The sequence below is a fragment of the Lutra lutra genome, chromosome 17 (genome assembly GCF_902655055.1).
Source record: "Lutra lutra chromosome 17, mLutLut1.2, whole genome shotgun sequence".
Classification (NCBI taxonomy): Eukaryota; Metazoa; Chordata; class Mammalia; order Carnivora; family Mustelidae; genus Lutra; species Lutra lutra.
The window spans coordinates 51,593,269-51,611,551 of NC_062294.1; the positions used below are offsets into that span (position 1 = coordinate 51,593,269).

General features: G+C 54.8%; 2 protein-coding genes across 2 annotated transcripts in view; both read right to left on the minus strand.

Moving 5' to 3' along the window:
- CABP5 (calcium binding protein 5) lies at nt 1–6,118 on the minus strand. Its single transcript, XM_047712205.1, has 6 exons — nt 6,056–6,118; nt 4,711–4,741; nt 3,668–3,811; nt 2,677–2,786; nt 1,126–1,273; nt 1–26 (listed from the first exon to the last, which is right to left on the minus strand). The coding sequence occupies exons 1-6, from the start codon at nt 6,116–6,118 to the stop codon at nt 1–3; spliced, it is 522 nt and encodes a 173-aa protein (XP_047568161.1).
- A 1,347-nt stretch (nt 6,119–7,465) lies between these two features.
- LIG1 (DNA ligase 1) overlaps nt 7,466–18,283 on the minus strand; it is a 43,935-nt gene continuing 33,117 nt past the window's right edge. Inside the window, 7 exon segments of the mRNA XM_047711482.1 lie at nt 7,466–9,119; nt 9,244–9,336; nt 10,678–10,821; nt 11,378–11,431; nt 13,827–13,979; nt 15,192–15,276; nt 15,404–15,546. Of these exon segments, the coding sequence (XP_047567438.1) occupies nt 9,036–9,119; nt 9,244–9,336; nt 10,678–10,821; nt 11,378–11,431; nt 13,827–13,979; nt 15,192–15,276; nt 15,404–15,546 (756 nt within the window). The 3' untranslated portion in view covers nt 7,466–9,035.

Consider the following 18,283-nt stretch of genomic DNA (forward strand, 5'->3'; position numbering starts at 1 on the left):
TCAGCGAGACATCATCTTCACAAACTCTGCAAAGAAAAGTCCCTGGTGAGACGCGCATTTGTAAGGGTGGCCAGCTTTACTTTTGAGCCCTTACTGTGTGTGCGTGTCAGGAACCATGGGGGATCTGCAGGAAAGTCCCCGGTGTACCTCAGTTTCTTCATCTCCAAACTGGGAGTCACAGGACGGCCATAAGCCTTCTATAGTCTTTCAGAAGGTTAAACAAGATCCTGTTTATAAGACACATGAAGGGTTCAATAATAACTGTGATTACCTGATCTCATCCTTTCAACTAACCCTGGAGGAGAAAATACCATTTTTACAGATAGGCATACAGAGGCCAGTAAGGCTGAGCAGTGAGCCTGAGGTCACGTGGATGGTGAGCGGCAAAGCCTGGAATGAAGGCAGGGTACCCCTGACTGCTCCGTGACTCCATGCCAGATGAGCTCCAGGGCCCCACCCAGGTCCTGAGGTCAGTCTGTCCCTCCCCTGCCTGGAGATCTGTCTCCAACCTTGTCCAGATTTCCAGTGGTGTCCCCTGCACACCTGAGCCTGGTGAGATCCAGCAGGCATCCAGCAAACATTTACTAAGTTGTGGTCATGCAATGAATATCTACCAAAATTCCCTCTGGGGAATGACAGCAGACGGTTCAGAGAACATCCTTCATCGCCCTCCAGGAACCTGACGGCCCGGAAGGCGAACACAACTCAGAGCATCAAAGTCTTCAGCGATTACTCCCTCTGAAGGGAGAGGAACAGGAAAACGTCCGTGGGACTACCGAGTGGGGTTTAATACACCCAGCTAAGGGTGAAGGGAAGCTTCTTGGCAGAGGCTTTGCTGTGCCGATTCTCAAGGGATGGATAAGACCTAAGAATGCACTGATGGGGAAGGTGCAGGAAGTGGAAGGAACATCAGGGAAAAAGGAACAGGATTTGAGGGACACAGAGCAGGGGCCAAGGGTGCCCCAGAGCACAGCAGCTCAGAGAGAGGTTGCTGAAGTGTGGAGTGGGTGGGGGGCAGACCATGGATGCACCTGAATATTGGATTAAGAATTTAGCTTTTGTCAGGGTGCCTGGGTGGCTCAGAGGGTTAAGCGTCTACCAGTGGCTATCCCCATGTAATGTCACCTTCAAAGTCGACGGTACCGTCTCCGTTCACATCGGCCTCCTGCACAACCTCCGAGATCTCACGGGGTGTGAGCTTCTCTCCCAGGAGCCTCTGCATGGCCTGCTGCAGCTCCCCGAGGGTGATCTCTCCATCTCCATTGGCGTCAAACTGACGGAAGCAGGGGGGTGATGTCAGCCACATGTACGACAATCCCAAGAGCAGTGTTTACTGACCAGTTAACTGTGGGTCAGGAATTAAGATAAGTGCTTTTGCACATGGTGTACAGGCAGGTCAGCTCCCCAAAGGTGGTCATCAGCACTGCCTTGTTCACTGCCCCATTCACTGCCCCGTGCCCAGCCCCAAACAGTGCCTGCCACCTGGTATGCTGAATCAATGAACTATTTTCAAACCTCTATGCTGCAAACACTTTACCGATCTACCAGAACATTTCATATGTTCTACATCCCAAGCAGGTGGGGCAGCTAACTATCCTTCCCTAGCCAGCCGATGCTAACGTGGCCCAAGCCACAATGATCTCTTGCCTGGACCATCATGACATCCCTCCCCCCGCCATTGGTCCTCTGGATCCCCTCATGGTCCATACATCAGAGCCTTGTGTTCATGTTTGTTTAAAACAAATCAGGGGCACCTGGGGGGCTCAGTCGGTTAAGTATCTGCCTTCAGTTCAGGTCATGATCTTGGGGTCCTGGGATCAAGTCTCGTGTTGGGCTCTTCGCTCAGCAAGGATACGGCTTCTCCCTGTCCCTCTGCCCCTGCTCATCCTCTCTCTCTCTTTCTCTCTCAAATAAACAAATAAAATCTTTTTTTTAAAAAAAAAGAAAAGGTAGACCACACACCCAAGTTTTTCTGAAAGGAATGTTTCCCAGTAACTGAACTGCGTATTTGTTTTTAAATTCACACAAATTGAATTTATATTCTGTTGAATGTAAGTGAAAATTGAAAAGATAATCGAATTGAAAGTAATCAAAATTAGATAAAATGAAAAAAAAATGAGTTCCTCAATCACACCTGCTATATATCAAAGGCAGGCGCTTAACCTACTGAGCCACCCAGGCGCCCCTGAGAAACACATTTTATTAGGGGATGAAAGCAAATTTCAGCAAGCCCCTCACCTCCCTGGGTCTCATTTTTAAAGCATCTCTACAAGTGGGTTAAACCAGATTATCTCTTTGCATTCCCCTGTGGGATCTCAAATTATTGGATTCCCTCTTCCCATTAAGGGCACGGAAATTAGAGGTCCTAACGTGTGTTCTGGAGATTGCAGGACCTTGGGTAAGATTTGTAAATTCCATAAGCCTCATTGTTCTCATATGCATAGCTGGGGTAAGGAGTCACTTACCCCTACTGTTCCATATGATGTTTAAACTAGAGAGTATGTGTAGAGGGCCTTGTGCTTTGCAAGTGTTTGGAAGATGTCATTTTCCTTCCCTATACATCCCATTATAGTTCCCAAAAAACTTGGTTTGGGTGGGTTCCATCCACACTTGAAGACCAGTCATAGAACCCTGAGGTTTCCTTCAAGCACCAGCACCATGAAACTCTTAACTCACTTCCTTGAAGGCGTCTCTCATCTCCTGGACACCGATCATCCCTGCTGTTTCGGCCAGCAGTTTGGGTGTCATCAGCTCCACGAAATCATCAAAGTCGACACGGCCACCCACTGAGGACAGAAGAGGCTGGTCTAGTGAGATGCCAAGGAACCAACCCCCCATGACCCCGCTGGACTCTTCGATGTCTGGAGGTCTGTTCAACAGGAAGACCTGTTCCGATCTCTCTGCCTTCTGAGAACTTTCCCTCTCAGCCAACCTGGGCACAGAGTCCCTCTAATCCCAACCAGGGTGGACCAGGTGCGTGGGATGGAAGTCACTAGCTGTCCCTGTGACCTTGGGCAAATCTCTTAATTGGTTCAGATCTATGTTCGCTCATCTGTTGGTCTGTAGAAGGGGGAGAGTGAATTCAGTGGGAGCCAAATCCCTTCCAGATAGGAACACGATCCCATCCATGCCTAGCCTCATTTACTCTGTGGTACACCTGGAAGCAAACCCCAGAGCAATTTTGTCCAAGCTTCCTTCTCAAAATGAGCTCTGAAATCCATCCCAAGTTTGCTTCCGGTGATAAAACTGGGTTCCAATCTTGCCCTCTACTAATGCATCTTGTGGTTGTGGTTGTGACCTCCATGAATCACCATTTACTGGAGGCTAAGCCTGACCTGTATCAGCTCCTTTATCGCAATCCCACAAGGAGTGACATCATCTCCGCCTGACAGGTGGGGAAATGGACTCAAGTGTGGGAGCTGACTCCACATTTCAAAAGTACCACCATCAGTAAATGATAGAAGTGGGTCTTGAACCAAACTCTGCCTCGAAGAGTCACCCTTTTATCCACTTCCAACACTGCCTCCCTGAGTCCAGCCTGGAGAGCTTGCTTCCAGACTCCTAGCGACCCCTACCCTCTTCCTTCTTTCTGGCTTAGCCTCACATCCCTCCCGCTTCCACCATAGCCCACCCCCACCCCCAGCAGTTCTTCCCGCCCTGGCCTCACAGTTCATGCGGATTTGCTGGCCCAGTTCAATGAGCTCCATCTCTGTGGGCATGTAACCCATCGTCCTCATGAGATTCCCCAAATCTTTACAGGAGATGAACCCATCTCTGTCCTTGTCGAACTCAAGAAATGCTTCCCGAAGCTCTGAAAAGTTAAGAGAGAAGAACTTTGGGGGCGCATGAAACAGTCCATGGGGAAGAGTGGCATCCCTTGAAACCATCAGGGAGTCACCGACTAGAGACTTTGCAAAGGAGAAGGCATCTTTGAAAACAAAAGTTTCAAAAAGGAGTGATGTAAGAAATGTGGCTGGAGATTGTAACGTGCAAGACCAAAATGTACAAGAGAAATGATCCGCGACACTGCAAAGCGACGGCATGGCGGTCCTCCAGATTCTGGGCTGAAATTATGCGAAAGTTCCAAACCACCAAAAGAAAAGTCAAGTTTTTGATTCAACTAAAACTCATGCATGTGAAATAAGTCAATTGGAGAAAGACAACTATCATATGATCTCCCTGTTATGAGGAAGTGGAGATGCAACATAGAGGGTTTGGGGGTAGGAAAAGAAAAAATGAAAGAAGATGGGATCGGGAGGGAGACAAGCCATAAAAGACTCAATCTCACAAAACAGGCTGAGGATGGCTGGGGAAAGGGGGGTCGGGAGAGGGTGGTGGGATTATGGACATTGGGGAGGGTATGTGCTATGATGAGTGCTGTGAAATGTGTAAACCTGGCGATTCACAGACCTGTACCCCTGGGGATAAAAATACATTGTATGTTTATAAAAAATTTAAAAAATTAATAAACGAAACCCCCAAAACTCATGCATGTGTCTCTCCTGGGTCTCTGAGATACTTAGGGATGGGCATGTCTTCTAAATACTTTGGGAGGCTCCTAAGTGAGCATGAGAAGGAGTTGCACAAAATCATGGCTGAGTGGGAAGAGAGAGGGGGATGAAGCTTGCGTGGGAAGGGTCTACCCTGAGATGCACAGGGAGAAGCCTAGGGGTGGATGACAATGAGGTGGCATTCGGGGACAGAGGTTACCTTCGATCTCATCTTGTCCCAGGGGTCTTTCCTGGAAAGGAATGCAGGGAGAGGGAATTTGGAGAGGGTCAGGGAGCCAATATCTACTTCTCTAAACGTGTCCCCTCCCTCCTCCGAGCAACCCCTTCCCCTTCCTGTCTCTCCCCACCCCGCCCTCCTCTTCCTTCTCCCACCTCCTGACTCCCACCCCTGATGGCTTCTGGCCCTCATTCTCATCACTTCCCCTTTCCTCGCTCCTATCCCGGAATCTTGAACTCTCTCCCTCTGTCTTTCCTGAACAGACATCCCTCCCATTGTGCTGCAAGAGGCTTTTGATGCCACCGCATCCAAAAAGAAAACGAGGCTGCTCGGAATCACAGCTAACGCCGCTCTGAGCGCCAATGTCATTTAAATCTCAGAGCCACCCCGGGAGGTAGGACCAAACAGCATTCCCATCTTCCTTGAGAGGAAGCTGAGGAACAGAGAGATTAAGGAAATGGCCAGAGGTCACCCGGCTCCTAAGTGGCAGAGCCCTTCCCGGGGGCAGGGAGACATTGAATCACTTTCTCAAGGTCAGGTCCAGTGAGGGTTGAGATTTGAAATCTGAGCCAAAATTCTTTCCACTATACCCCCTTGATTCTTTTCCTACGGGCCCTACTCTTTCTCCCAAGGGTTAGAAGCCATTTGCATGGGACCAGTGTTCAGTGGAGTCTGGGCAGGATGTCCCTGGGTATGTGGCACGCCACCTGGGGACCCCCACCAGCCTCAGGCTTCTCCCTTTATTCTTGGAGCCCCCTCCAACTTCTTTTATTGTCCCCCCCCCCAATTTCCTTCCTTCCCCTTCCCTCTCTCTCTCTGGTCATCTGAAAGCCTAACAAGGAAAAGTAAGCCCCCTGGAATCAAACAGATCTGAATGGACCCTGCCACTCAGTAACTGCGTAAGGCAGGGGCTTTGTGACTCAGCCTTAGCGTCTGCATCTGTGAAATGGGAACGCAAGCATGGCCTCGTGGGCTTAACAGAATGAAATGACAGCGGGAAAGCAAAGCCCTTTGTGCAGGGCTGGGCACGCAGCAGCGCCGTGGTGAAGTGGCCGCTGGTGTCATCATCGTCCTTGCTCTGGGTGTCCGTAGGAATGAGTGGTGACGAACAGGGACAGCCCAGTTCCCCTTTTATTTATGGGTCTCCCTCTCCCCCTTTTGCTACTGACTTCTGATTTCACTCTCACCCACCTCACTGGCCCACCGAGCTCCCCGAATTCTACCTTCTCAGGCACGCACCCCCTGCCTGGGCCCCCCATCTGGCCCCCGGCCCCTTGCACATGTCACACCGCACCCCGGACTCCCTTTGCCTTGCCCGCCACCTCACCCGCTGTTTCTCGGCGATGCCTTTCCTCAAGAAGATGCAGGCGGGGCCCATGGGAAACTGCATGGAGGGGCAGGGCACGGGGCACCGGGCACCGGGCACCAGGCTCAAGGCGGCTCCCCCTCCTTCTTGTCCCCCTCCTTCCCGTCCCCCTTGGCAGGCCGGGCTTCCTTATCTTCCCTGGCACTCCTTCGCCAAGTCTTCCTGCCTCCCTGGGCCTCTCCCTCAGTCTGGGTCCCAGTGTCCGAGAGTTGTGACAGCTGGATCAGAAATCTCTCCCGAGGATGGGGAGGGATCAGAGCTGTTCCTGCCTCCCCATCTGGCTTGAGTGACATGGAGGGGGTGCCAGTCTCAGCCTCTGACCTTTTATCCCCAGAATAGAACTGGATGGTCTCGAAACTGGGGATTAGAGCGGAGAGCACTTATTGATTCGCTTTCCAGTGGGCCTGCAGGGTGCTCGCTCCAAGCCGGGCCTCTGCCGGCCTCCAGGCCTGTGAAGCGGCCCATGGCCCACAGCCTCAGGGAGCTGAGGTCACTGAGCCTGGTGACAGTCTGACTTCAGCAAGTGGCCACCCACAGCGATTAAGGGCGAGCGAGCGAGGGGGTTGGGGAAGGGAAGCCCAAGGAGGCGACGAGGGTCTCTCCCGGTGGGATTGGGAGGGAATCGGGACAGGGAGCCAGAGTTCAGATCAGGTGCAGGAGTGAGGGGGTGCCCACGGAGGGACAGTGGGGCACAGAGTGCTGGGGCGTGGGGAGAGGAGCCTGACGGGCCCTGCGGGAGCAGTGGCAGCTGAATGAGAAGGTGTTGAAGGCAGGTCCCTAGAATGTCCACTCACGGGGGCAGCACGGTGTAGGGCGTGGATGCGGGGTCAGGGTCAGAAGGGCAGTCCCGCTGCACGAGGTGGGGGCGCGGAAGGGAGAGGAGTGGCACATGGGATTCTACGACAGAGAAAGGGAAATCAGGTGCCTCATGGATACAGAGAGTGGGGAAAGGAGGAGTCTGCAGTATCGGGATGAGAATCGGAGGCACGGGTTTGTACTGGTGGGTTTCGGTACAGAGAGAGGGACGTAATAGTAGACACAGATGTCATGGGGGTGCACGGGGACGTCATCGAGCTAAGAGGACACGTCCAGCATCCGGGGCTTGACTTCTAAATACCATTCCCCACGAAAAGGGCCCGAGTCCTGGGAGACTGGGCTGTTCCCATGTCTGAAGCAGGACGAGCAAGTCTAAGATGACCCTAAAACCTCTTGGGCGGTAAATCAAGAACAGAGTTGTAGGGTCCCGGCAAAGGGTCAGAGGTCAGCCCGAAGAAGCTCCCCAGCCATATCAGGAGCAATTTGAAAATCCAAATAAACAACGACAGGGCATACAGGGTAACAGAGGAAACCAGGAATCCATACAGACAGCAATAAGAGTGCCAGGGGTGGTAATATTTATTTACAACACACGAGGTACCCCTTACAATATGCTAACTGCAAAGGAAGGTCACTTTACAGGGGGGACACCAAGCAGACCGTATCTTCATCAAATGATTCAAATGAACATCATCAGTAATGTGACAATTCGAAATTATATATTCGATTCATGCGCAATAATGAATGAGCGCTCCTGTCCCCTCCCCCGCTCTGCACACACTTCCCAGGACTCAGCTCCGAGCACCTTCTGCCCTTGATGGGTCTCGACAAGTTCTAGAAGCATTGCACCAAGGAAAGATGTTCTAGCTGCTGCCCCCAGCCCCTGGACCTCTCACCCCGGGGTCATCCCTTCACCATCTGCATCTCCAGCCATCGGCAGGATCTTGTCACTTCCAGACCTTCACTGCTTGCGGGATTAGGTTCCACATCCTCGAGGGGCCACACAAGGCTCCCCCCGAGAGGCACTCTGGGCACAGGGCCTCCTGCAGACCGCCTGGACCAAATCCTGGCCCTCTGTCTCCTAGATAGAGGATGTAGGGAAACTAACTTCCATCCCTTTGCCTCAGTGCCCCCATCTGTCAAATGGGGTAATAAAAATTGTTGAGAGGGTCTTTGGTGAGTGAGGACGATCCCGCCCAGCCCTGGCAGAGGGCCAGGCGGCCACAGCTGCTTGGGGGGGCGGTGTTCACAGGGGTCTGCAGAGGCGTGGAGGGGAAAGAGCATGTCCCCTGCCCCGCTTTCCTCAGGAAGACTGGGTTCCATGCCTAAGGGAACCACAGGGCTGGGGATCTATGGGTGACCAAACCTCACGGCTCAGGCCCCAGAATCAGCAGTCCCCAGTCGGTGGGCCGCAGAGCTGGGGAGGGGGTCTCACAGTCACTGCACTGTCTCCCACGAGGATGGGGCCCGGAGCCGGACTGCCGGGTCAGAACCCCAGTGTGGGCCTGGATGCCCAATCCCTGCTCTCTGCCCCCCCCCCGCCCCCCACTGCCTGCCTGGCAGGACCGCTGCGGGTTACCGGAGTTAACATTCATGGTCAAGGCCACCGCTGTCTCCTACAATAGCCCCTAACGGCATGTGGCTGCTCACAGAAAAATTCATGAAAATGAAATAAAACACACCATGGCTCAGTGGTTGGGCGCGGCCAGTGGCTGTCCTGCTTGGCCGTGTGGACACGGGATGTTTCCAGCACAGTGGAAGAGTGTATGGGAAGGTGCTGGCACGGGGCCTGTCACATGCCACCCACGTGGGAGTTCCTGGGGCTGTACCCCAGAGCCCAGCACACACCCTGACACGGCGCCGGGTGTTCAATAATTATTTATTGAAGAAAATGATCAAATAAATCCCAGATCCCGCTTAACCCATCCCCCTCACACACACACACACACACACACACACACACACACACACACACACACGTGCGCGCGCGCGCACGCACGCGCACCTGTGACACTCCAGACCCCTCCCACCCCCCCGATCGCAACAGCAGGTCTGCTGAGCAACAAGACATCTGCGTTTCTGCACCTCCGTGCCCCCGGCCCCCAGCCCCTGGGCGGGGAGGAGCCTAGTAGAAATCTTCCGGGTCGGAGTCCAGATCTGCGCCCTGCTGATTCTGAATCTGACTCTGCTTCTTGTACAGTGAAGCCACCTGCAGAGAGCGGGCGGTGGCGGAGGGGCTCAGAAGCCCCAGGGCTGCCCCCCAACCTCAGTTCCAGAACCCTCCACCGAGAAGCTGGTGTGGCCAGGCAAGCCCACCCCGGCTGAGGCCTCACCTGGGCGCTGGTGGTGGCCTCCTCTGGCTTCTTGTCTTCACGGACACGGATAAACCGAGGAAAGCGAAGGGAGATCCCCTTCTCACCATCCACCTGGGGGAGGGGGTGAGGGTGGAGATGCTCCTGGGGTCCAGCCCACAGGCCGCTCCCAGCAGCAGGTCCCCAGCCTGGGTCTCCTCCCCTCACCCGCCCTCTGGCCTTGGTTTCCTGATCCATACAACGGGGCCAAGCAATGGGTTGTCAAGACTGAATAAGGGAATAAAGCACTTGGAGCACAATGACAGCTTAAGAGCCAGCAGCTGGGACCTCGGCTGCCGTCCTATTGTCACCCGGGGACAGGGCAGCAGAGACCCGGGGTAGGTTTGAGAACCAGACAGCACAGTTCAAATCCCAGCTCCCAGCTCAGGGGCTGTGTGATCCTGGCCCAGCGCCCTCGGCTCCGGGGCTCTACCCCCCCACCCAGCTGCAGGCCGGGCTCGCTCAGTGCTTCGTGAGGATGGGAGGGTGTGAGGCAGGGCTGGGCCTGCGAGCAGGGCGCCTGCTTCGCTCGGAAGCTCCGTCTACGCCACTCCTGCCACTTATCACCAAGGGACCCTGACTGCCTAACAGGGAGCCTGAGCGAGAAATGTTAAGACAGAAATTTGATGTAAAAATGAGAGTTCTGGGGCGCCCTGGAGGGCTCAGTTGGCTGAACATCCAACGCTTGGTTTGGGCTCAGGTCACGACCTCAGGGTCATGAGGTCGAGCCCTGCGCCGGCTCTGCGCTCTGCTGAATCTGCTCGAGATTCTCGCCCTCTGCACCCCCCACCCCTGCACTCTCTCTCTAAAATAACTATATCTTGGGTAAAAAAACAAACCCGAGTTCTGCCTTTAATTGGAAGTCCACTCCCAATCAGAGAAGCACACGCTAGCTAGATTCTGAAGGGTCTGAGGGGATCGCAAAGGAAGCACATTTTGAACTCAAGCCTCCCCTAGTGCCAGGCCAACCGTGGAGCTGGCCTGGGGGCCGGAGCCACTGGTCAGAGAGATCAGCCTGGGGATTTAAAAACCTGGCAGCGTGAAAATGAATTACGGTCGGGAAAGATGGGCCCCAGCCGACGTCACTGCCCAGCAGGAAGTGTCCCAAGCTTTACGTTCAGAACTGTGTTTTCAAAAACGCTGAGGAGCCGAATGTGAGCTTATTGGTATTAAAGGAAATAACTTCAGTGTCTACTTTCTGCACCTGTGGAATTTCTTTCTTTCTTTTTTTTTTTACATTGAGACTTGGAGCCCGTTGTTGGATGCCCAAAAAAAGGTGAGCTCAAGCTCTCCTAGTTACTACAACCCGGGCATAGGCGTGGGCTCCATCTCCCGTCCCGCTCCCCATCTCCCGTCCAGAAGCTCGACCCCAGGTCCCTCCTGCTGCCTTCGGCCCATGGGGCCCCGGCTACTCACCAGGCCCCGGGCAGCGGGGTAGATGGGGGACAGGGACAGGTCAGCGCATTTCACCTCCCACACGGCGCTGGGGTCCAGCCAGTGGTCAGGGGCCACGGCGCCGTCCACCCGGACGTAGGGGCGCGGGCTGGGCAGCACCAGGGCCTGCGGGCAACGGCAGTGGGTGTGAGGAGGACGGGGTCTCGGGTCTCCAAGTCAAGGCTGGGGGTTGGGGGTCAGGGAGACAGGAAAGGGGACAAAAATGGGGCAGGAGTACAGACAGTGACACAGGCATGTCTTAAGGGAAAAGCCTGGGCAGGGATGGGGGGAATGAAGGAAGAAAAGAGCCAGAGAGAGAAAGAGAGAGAAAACCGAAGACTGTCACAGAGACAGAGCACAGAAAAGGGAGTTGTACCCGCAAAATACCTGTGATCGTGCCACCAACAGTCCCAATTACTAGGGGCTTCCCCACTCCTGTCGGGGTTCACTCAGGGCCGACTCGGGGACCCCCGCGAGAGTGCTCCCCATGACTCATCCCCTCCCCTTGGGGCAGCGGAGGCTCCCTCACCCATGCCCTGGGCTAGCAGCTGGCAGAGCCGGGACTTGAACCTGGACATGTGGGGCTCCCGAACCTGTTCCAGCACCCACGGCCCCTAAGAGGGTGAAGGGCCAGAGCCTTGCATGCACACAGGGCGACAGGGGGCGAGGCCGCGCCCCTCACCTGGAGCCTGTGGTGGTGCTCCTCCAGCTCCTCGTCGCTGAAGCCGGTTCCGAGCTGCGGGGAGGACAGGGGCTCAGCCGTGCGGCCCGGGGCTCCTGCCGCTGAGGACCCAGCTCTGCACAGGGGAGGCCCCCACCCTACCCCGGCCAAGCCAGAACCCACGGAAACCACAGAGGAAGTGCCGGGGTGGGGGTGCCAGGATGGGGATCCCCTCTCCCAGCGGCGGTCCCCTGCCCACCCACGGCCCGTCACTTGGCGCTTGCTGGAGAAGCCCTGGCTCCTTCCATCCGGTCCCCGGGCCGCCCATAGCCCACCGGCCCCAGAGCAGGCTGTCTTCTCCGATCTCCGCGCTGCCGAAGATTTTCCCTCACCTACCCACGTTGTCCAACCTAACAAAAACTTGGCTGCCGGCAGACGTGGCAAGACGCACGTCTCCAAACCACAGATAGGAAATGCCAACCGGAAAGCCCTCTGTGTGCCGAGAGCCTTCGGTGGTTTCTCTGGCACAGAGCTCTTCCAGAACACTGTCATGGGTCGAGAGCGTGAGCCAGAGCTGGGCTGGTGCCCCGTGATGCATGCAAACGGGTAAGGCCACCTCTGCCATGGTTCCCTGGGGCTAAGCACCTTGTGCGGTGCGGAGTCACTTGTGAGAGCCATGCTGGCCACGAGGGAACCGGCCACCTGCGCGGAGCTGGTCCAGGGCCTGGGGCGCACCCATCTCTCGGAACACTCTTCCACAAGCGTTTGTGAAAAATCCTGGGTCACCTCACTAACACGGGGTCAGGGGCTGGTCAAGGGAGGCCCCCGATTGTCAGTTACAGGAAGAACTGGCCGTGACAGAGACCAGCCCAAGCCTCTGTGATGGGCTCCCAGGGCGGAGGCCCCTGCGGGGAAAGACAGACTTTGCTGTCTGACGAGAAAGCGACCACCGTAGCCACTCAGCCCCCTGAGAAGCGGTCCCCACCCCACCCCGGTCTGGTACTTTCTTCTTTTTCCTCCCCAGTGAACTTTTGTTCAAAACAACCCCTTCCCCTGCCTCCTTCTGTTCCATAAAATAACATTCCTCTCCTTCACGGGACGAGCCCATGGTTTCGCCACAGCTTGTGTGTCCCCAACTGCAATTCTCTGCTATTTCTGAATAAACCCATTTTTGCTGGTAAAATAAAGGACCGTTGTTTTTTTTTTAAGATTTTATTTTATTTATTTGACAGAGCGAGACCACAAGTAGGCAGAGAGGCAGGCAGAGAGAGAGAGGAGGAAGCAGGCTCCCTGCCAAGCAGAGAGCCCGATGCGGGACTCGATCCCAGGACCCTGAGATCATGACCGGAGCTGAAGGCAGAGGCTTAACCCACTGAGCCACCCAGGCGCCCCAGGACCGTTTTATTTTTAAGTTTAACACATTCGAGTTGTGCTTCTAGAAGTCCTAAAGACAAGTGCAAACACTCTAACATCTTTTATCACTACGTTACTTAAATATATCTGATGACATTTAAAACATGGTATTTCTAGACAGAAAGCAGGGGAAAAAATTCCTGTTATACAAAGATCACAGCTTTGTAAAGGTGTTAATAAGACATTCCCTCAAATTTTATTAGTGGTTGGGGCGCCTGGGTGGCTCAGTTGGTTAAGTGTCAGCCTTTGGCTCAGGTCATGATCCCAGGGTCCTGGGATCGAGCCCCACATCGGGCTCTCTGTTCTGTGGGAAGCCTGCTTCTCCCTCTCTCACTCCCTGTGCTTGGGTTCCCTCTCTTGCTGTCTCTCTCTCTCTGTCAAATAAAATCTTTAAAAAAATTTTTTCTTACTAGTGGTTATTTCTAGGTATTAGAATTGTGGGTAACAGTTTATGCTGTTTCCGTGGCAAAAGCCTCACATTTGTTGGGTCAACAATGCACGTAGCTTTAAACAAAAACCCAGACCACCGCATTTTTCAAGCTGCCCTGTGCGTGGGGGAGGGCCAAGGAGCAGAATTCTGACTCAAGCCAGAAAAGCTGCTCACTGGCCGAGGCTGATGCGGGGGACATATCTCTCTGCTCAGGGCCTTCCTCCTTCCTGCTGCCTAGAGCGTGCATGGCCATGATGGCTGGAGCTCCCGCAGCCACATTATGAAGATGAGGTCGGAAGCCCATGACCAAACCCCTGTGCGGGCGGAGAAGCCTGGGTCCCCAGTGACATCGGAGAGCCACCTGCCCCCCCTTCAGACTTCTCCTGAGAAATATAAGACCCTCGTCAGCCATCCTCACCCGCAGCTGAACTCAATTCTTGACGTAGCTTCCTTACAACTTTCTATGACAGTGCATTTCTCTACGTGAAGCAAGGGTTACTTACAGGATCAGAAAAAGCACATAAAAGCTAGAAAAAATAATCCTACACACGGCATGAGAGCTTCTTGGTTCACCCCCCGTCACCCCCCAGGCTGAGAAGACTCTTCTTCCCTCCTGCCTCCCCGCACCTTGCATATGGCCTGGAGCTCCTCGCTCTCCTCGTCGTAGGCGGCCAGCAGGAAGCCCCCGTAGCGGCCGGCCCGCTTGCCACGGCCCAGGTAGGCGCCAATCACCACGAGGTCCAGGGTGTCGCCCACGCCATCGAGGTAGTCCTTCTTCAGCTGGGGAGGGAAGGCAGGAGGTGAGGGGATGCTGCCAAGGCGCGGACCTCGCTGCTGGAGGCTCTGCGGTCGGTAGAGCCGGGGCTGGGGTGAGTCTAGGGAGAGCTCCCACAGAGGCCCGAGGACGGCCGCCGGGCTGAGGTTGGCCGCGGGAGGAGCTTCTGGACTTCCAGAGCAGATGCGAAAGAGACGACCAAAGTGGGAAGAGCTGGCAGGACTGAGGGGACAGGTCAGACGGAGAGCTTGGGGGTCCCCCTTGGGTCCCCTCTTTCCTTCAGGATGGACACACATTCCACTCACTCCTTCACACAGAGAACATTCATCATTCGTTCCAGAAATATTAACTAAGTGCCAGGCAGGACTCGGCCTTGGGGATGCAGCAAGGAAAGGGTCCTAAGACAGGAAATGCTCATACGTTTCCAGCTGCTGACAGGACCGTGGGCAGCTAACACACACCCGAGAAACCCAGCTGGCTCTGCAGTCCTCCTGACCCCTCCAGGCAAGCCGCCCGCCCGCAGGCGCCTGCTCTGCCCAGCACCGCCCCCCACCCCCAACCATCTGCCATTCAAGGCCAGCCAGATGTCTTGTGCAAAATGATAATCAGACCATGGGACTTCCTGCCTAAAACCTCACTGGTTTCTCAAAACCTTTAAAGGAAAACCCGAGTATTTTACAACAACCCCTGACGCGCTGGGTAATCTGAGAGCTGCTCTCCACACAGACCTCACCTCACGCCTCAAAGGCCTCGTTCGCTGCTTGTTCTGACCTCAGGGCCTTTGCACTTGTTGCCTCCACCCTTCTCCTAGATACTCTGTCCCAGATTTCCAGACGGCTGACCCTTTCCTGTCATCCGTGTCCTGACCCAAGCATCAGCTCTGGAGAGGCCTCTCCCCATGACCAGAGCACTGCAAGATCCTCGCTGGCCCCTGACCTCGACTTGCTTTCTTCACGATGCTCATCGACCCCAATGTCATCTCGTCGACGGCCTGGCTCTCTCCCTTCCTGCCGGCCCCATTCAACCCAGACGGCCCGCGCAGGGAACAGAAACGTCACGTAGCTCCCATGGGCTCAGGTGGGGGCAGCGCTCAGAGGGGCGGCCTCAGGCTGGCTGGACTGTGAGGTAGGCAGGACCGAAACCCACGGGATGAGTGGGGGCTGGAACCCCGTGTGGAAAGATCGCCGGATGTGGGAAGGGTGGCCGGGACAGCTCACCTTGAGCCAGTTGTGTGACCTCTTGGCGATCTCGTAGGTGGCGTCGACGTCCAGGGTTTTCACCATCAGCCCCTCGCAGGAGTCTGAGGGAGATACGGACAAGGGGTCTTTGTGAAGCCGCGGCTCAGGACAGCCAGCCGCGGAAGGCACCGGGGCTGGGGTGGGCGGGAGCACAGGACACACAACGCGGCCGTCCCAGACCCCCTCACCTTTTCACAGACGGCTCCAAGAACTTGGCGATCTGCTCCGTGTCCTTGGTGTCCAGGGAGGTGGCGAAGACAAATTCGCCCTCCGTCTGCACGAAGTTCTCCCGGAGCAGCTGCCGGCGTCGGGAAAGCGGCTTGCACACCAGGGACTGGGTAGGAAGAGAGAGACAAAGGGACGTCACTGTGGATGAGAAGAAGCCCGGGCCCGGGAGAGACAGGACGCCCGAGTGTCACCAGCCACTGCGCAGCTCCTGACGGACCGGCCGGACAGGGAGGAACCATGCCGGCACCAGGATTTGAGAAGGGAAAGGACCAAGAGCGGCGAGGGGACTGGAGACGGGAACGGACTCCCATTATTGGGGCTACGGTTCCTCGTTCAACACCGGCTGAACAGAGCCAGAAGGAAGCCGACGACCACAGGGGTGTAACCTAAACGTGTTTCTGAGGACGCGTTCCATTTTCATCCAGGGGTCGGCAGCCCTGTCCCACAAAGAACCAGACGGTAAATATTCTCGGGTCTGTGGGCTACTCGGGCTCTGTTGCAACCGCCCAACTGTGGGCTGCTGGGCGGAAGTCAGCGGACGGGAGCATCAAACCGTACAGGCAAACAAGCCGAGACAGACCAGGCCCCGCAGGCCTTCATCTGCCGGGCTCTGAGACCAATCCACTCGTGGGAGAACACGGCCTGCTTTGTATGGTGAAACAGACTCGCCAACCTTCTAGAAGTTAATCTACTCTCTGACCTTATTAACTGCCCCCTTTCATGTGCTGCGCACTCCCCTGATTTCAGAACAGCCCTGCTGGAAACCACGCAGGCCGATTCCAAGCCGAATCTGGCAGGAAGCCTTGTTATTACAAACCATCGGGCAGGCTGCGGGAAGAAGTCACCTAGCTCTCGCCCCAGGGGAGGCGCAGCCCTCCTCCAGCAGGCTGAGGTGGGATGCTTCCTGAGATGGGGAGCTCACTCCTTCTGTTCTCTTCCATCCCTGCAAGGGGATGGAACTTATCTCAATAGCCCAGACTCATCCGTTCTGTGTCCAGATTCACAATGAGACTCTCCTAAGGGGAGACTCTGGTGATTGATCCCAGTAGTGATAAGGAAACGGAGACCCCGAGAGGCTGAGTCATTGGTCTGTGGCCGCACACCCAGGAAGGGAGTGCTGGGATGTGAAAAGACGTGGTCTGGCTTCTGATTCTTACCCCACACCCCAGAGCAGTAGTTGGCAAACTTTCCAGTCTCGGGACCCCCCCCCCCCCCGACTCCAGATAGCTCGGGTGTATGTGGGTTACGTCTCTGGATATGTACCAGAGCAGCGACGGAGTACCCGCGATGAAATCGCGTGTTTATACTGGCTACGTGAAAAGTGAGAAATCTGGGCGTTTGTTAATTCATTTAAAATCAATGCCTCCGGAGGGGTCAAGATGGCAGAGAAGTAGCGGCTGAGACGACTTCAGGTAGCGGGAGATCAGCTAGATAGCTCATCTAAAGATTGCAAACACCTACAAATCCAACGGGAGATCGAAGAGAAGAACAGCAATTCTAGAAACAGAAAATCAACCACTTTCTGCAAGGTAGGACTGGCGGAGAAGTGAATCCAAAGCGACGGGAAGATAGACCGCGGGGGGAGGGGTCGGCTCCCGGCGAGCGGCGGAGCAACGGAGCACAAAATCGGGACTTTTAAAAGTCTGTTCCGCTGAGGGACATCGCTCCAGAGGCTTAACCGGGGTGAAGCCCGTGCGGGGTCAGCGTGGCCTCAGGTCCCGCAGGGTCACAGAAGGATCAGAAGGGTTGTCTGAGTGTCGCAGAGCTCACAGGTATTAGAACGGGGAAGCCGGCTACAGAGACAGAGCCGAGGAGTGACTCTCAGCTCGGGGTTGCCTTGAACCGGTCGCAGGCTCGGTCAGCTCGGAGCATGGCCGGAGGCCAGGGTGGCGGGAGTCATTGGGCGCTGTTCTCTGGGGGCGCACTGAGGAGTGGGGCCCCGGGCTCTCGGCTCCTCCGGGCCGGACACCGGGAGGCCGCCATCTTCATTCCCGCCCTCCGGACTCTACGGAAAGTGCTCAGGGAACAAAAGCTCCCGAAAGCAAACCCAGCAAACCCGAGCGGATGACTCAGCCCGGCCCCGGGTAAGGGCGGTGCAACTCCGCCTGGGGCAAAGACGCTCCCCCAGAAGATCAACGAGAAACCCAGCCAGGACCAAGTTCACCTACCAAGGAGTGCAGGTTCAATACCAAGGTGAGCGGCGGAATTCCAGATGAGGAGAAAGCAAAGCACAGAACTCATGGCTTCCTCCCCATGATTCTTTAGCCTTGCAGTTAATTTAATTTTTTTTTCTTTTTCAATTTTTTTTCTCTTTTTCTGCTAAATTTTTTTAACTTTTACTGTTTTCTTTTTTAACGTCTTTTAAATAGTTTATCTAATATATATATATTTTTTTCCTTTTTATATTTTTTATTGGCTTTCTTTTTTTAATAGTTTCTTTTTTTTTTTTTTCTTTCTGAACCCCTTTTTATCCCCTTTCTCCCCCCTCACGATTTGGGATCTCTTCTGATTTGGCTAAAGCATATTTTCCTGGGGTTGTTGCCACCCTTTTAGTATTTTACTTGCTCCTTCATATACTCTTAACTGGACAAAATGACAAGGCGGAAAAATTCACCACAAAAAAAAGAACAAGAAGCAGTACCAAAGGCTAGGGACCTAATCAATACAGACATTGGTAATATCAGATCTAGAGTTCAGAATGATGATTCTCAAGTTTCTAGCCGGGCTTGAAAAAGGCATGGAAGATATTAAAGCAACCCTCTCGGGAGATATAAAAGCCCTTTCTGGAGAAATAAAAGAACTAAAATCTAACCAAGTTGAAATAAAAAAAGCTATTAATGAGG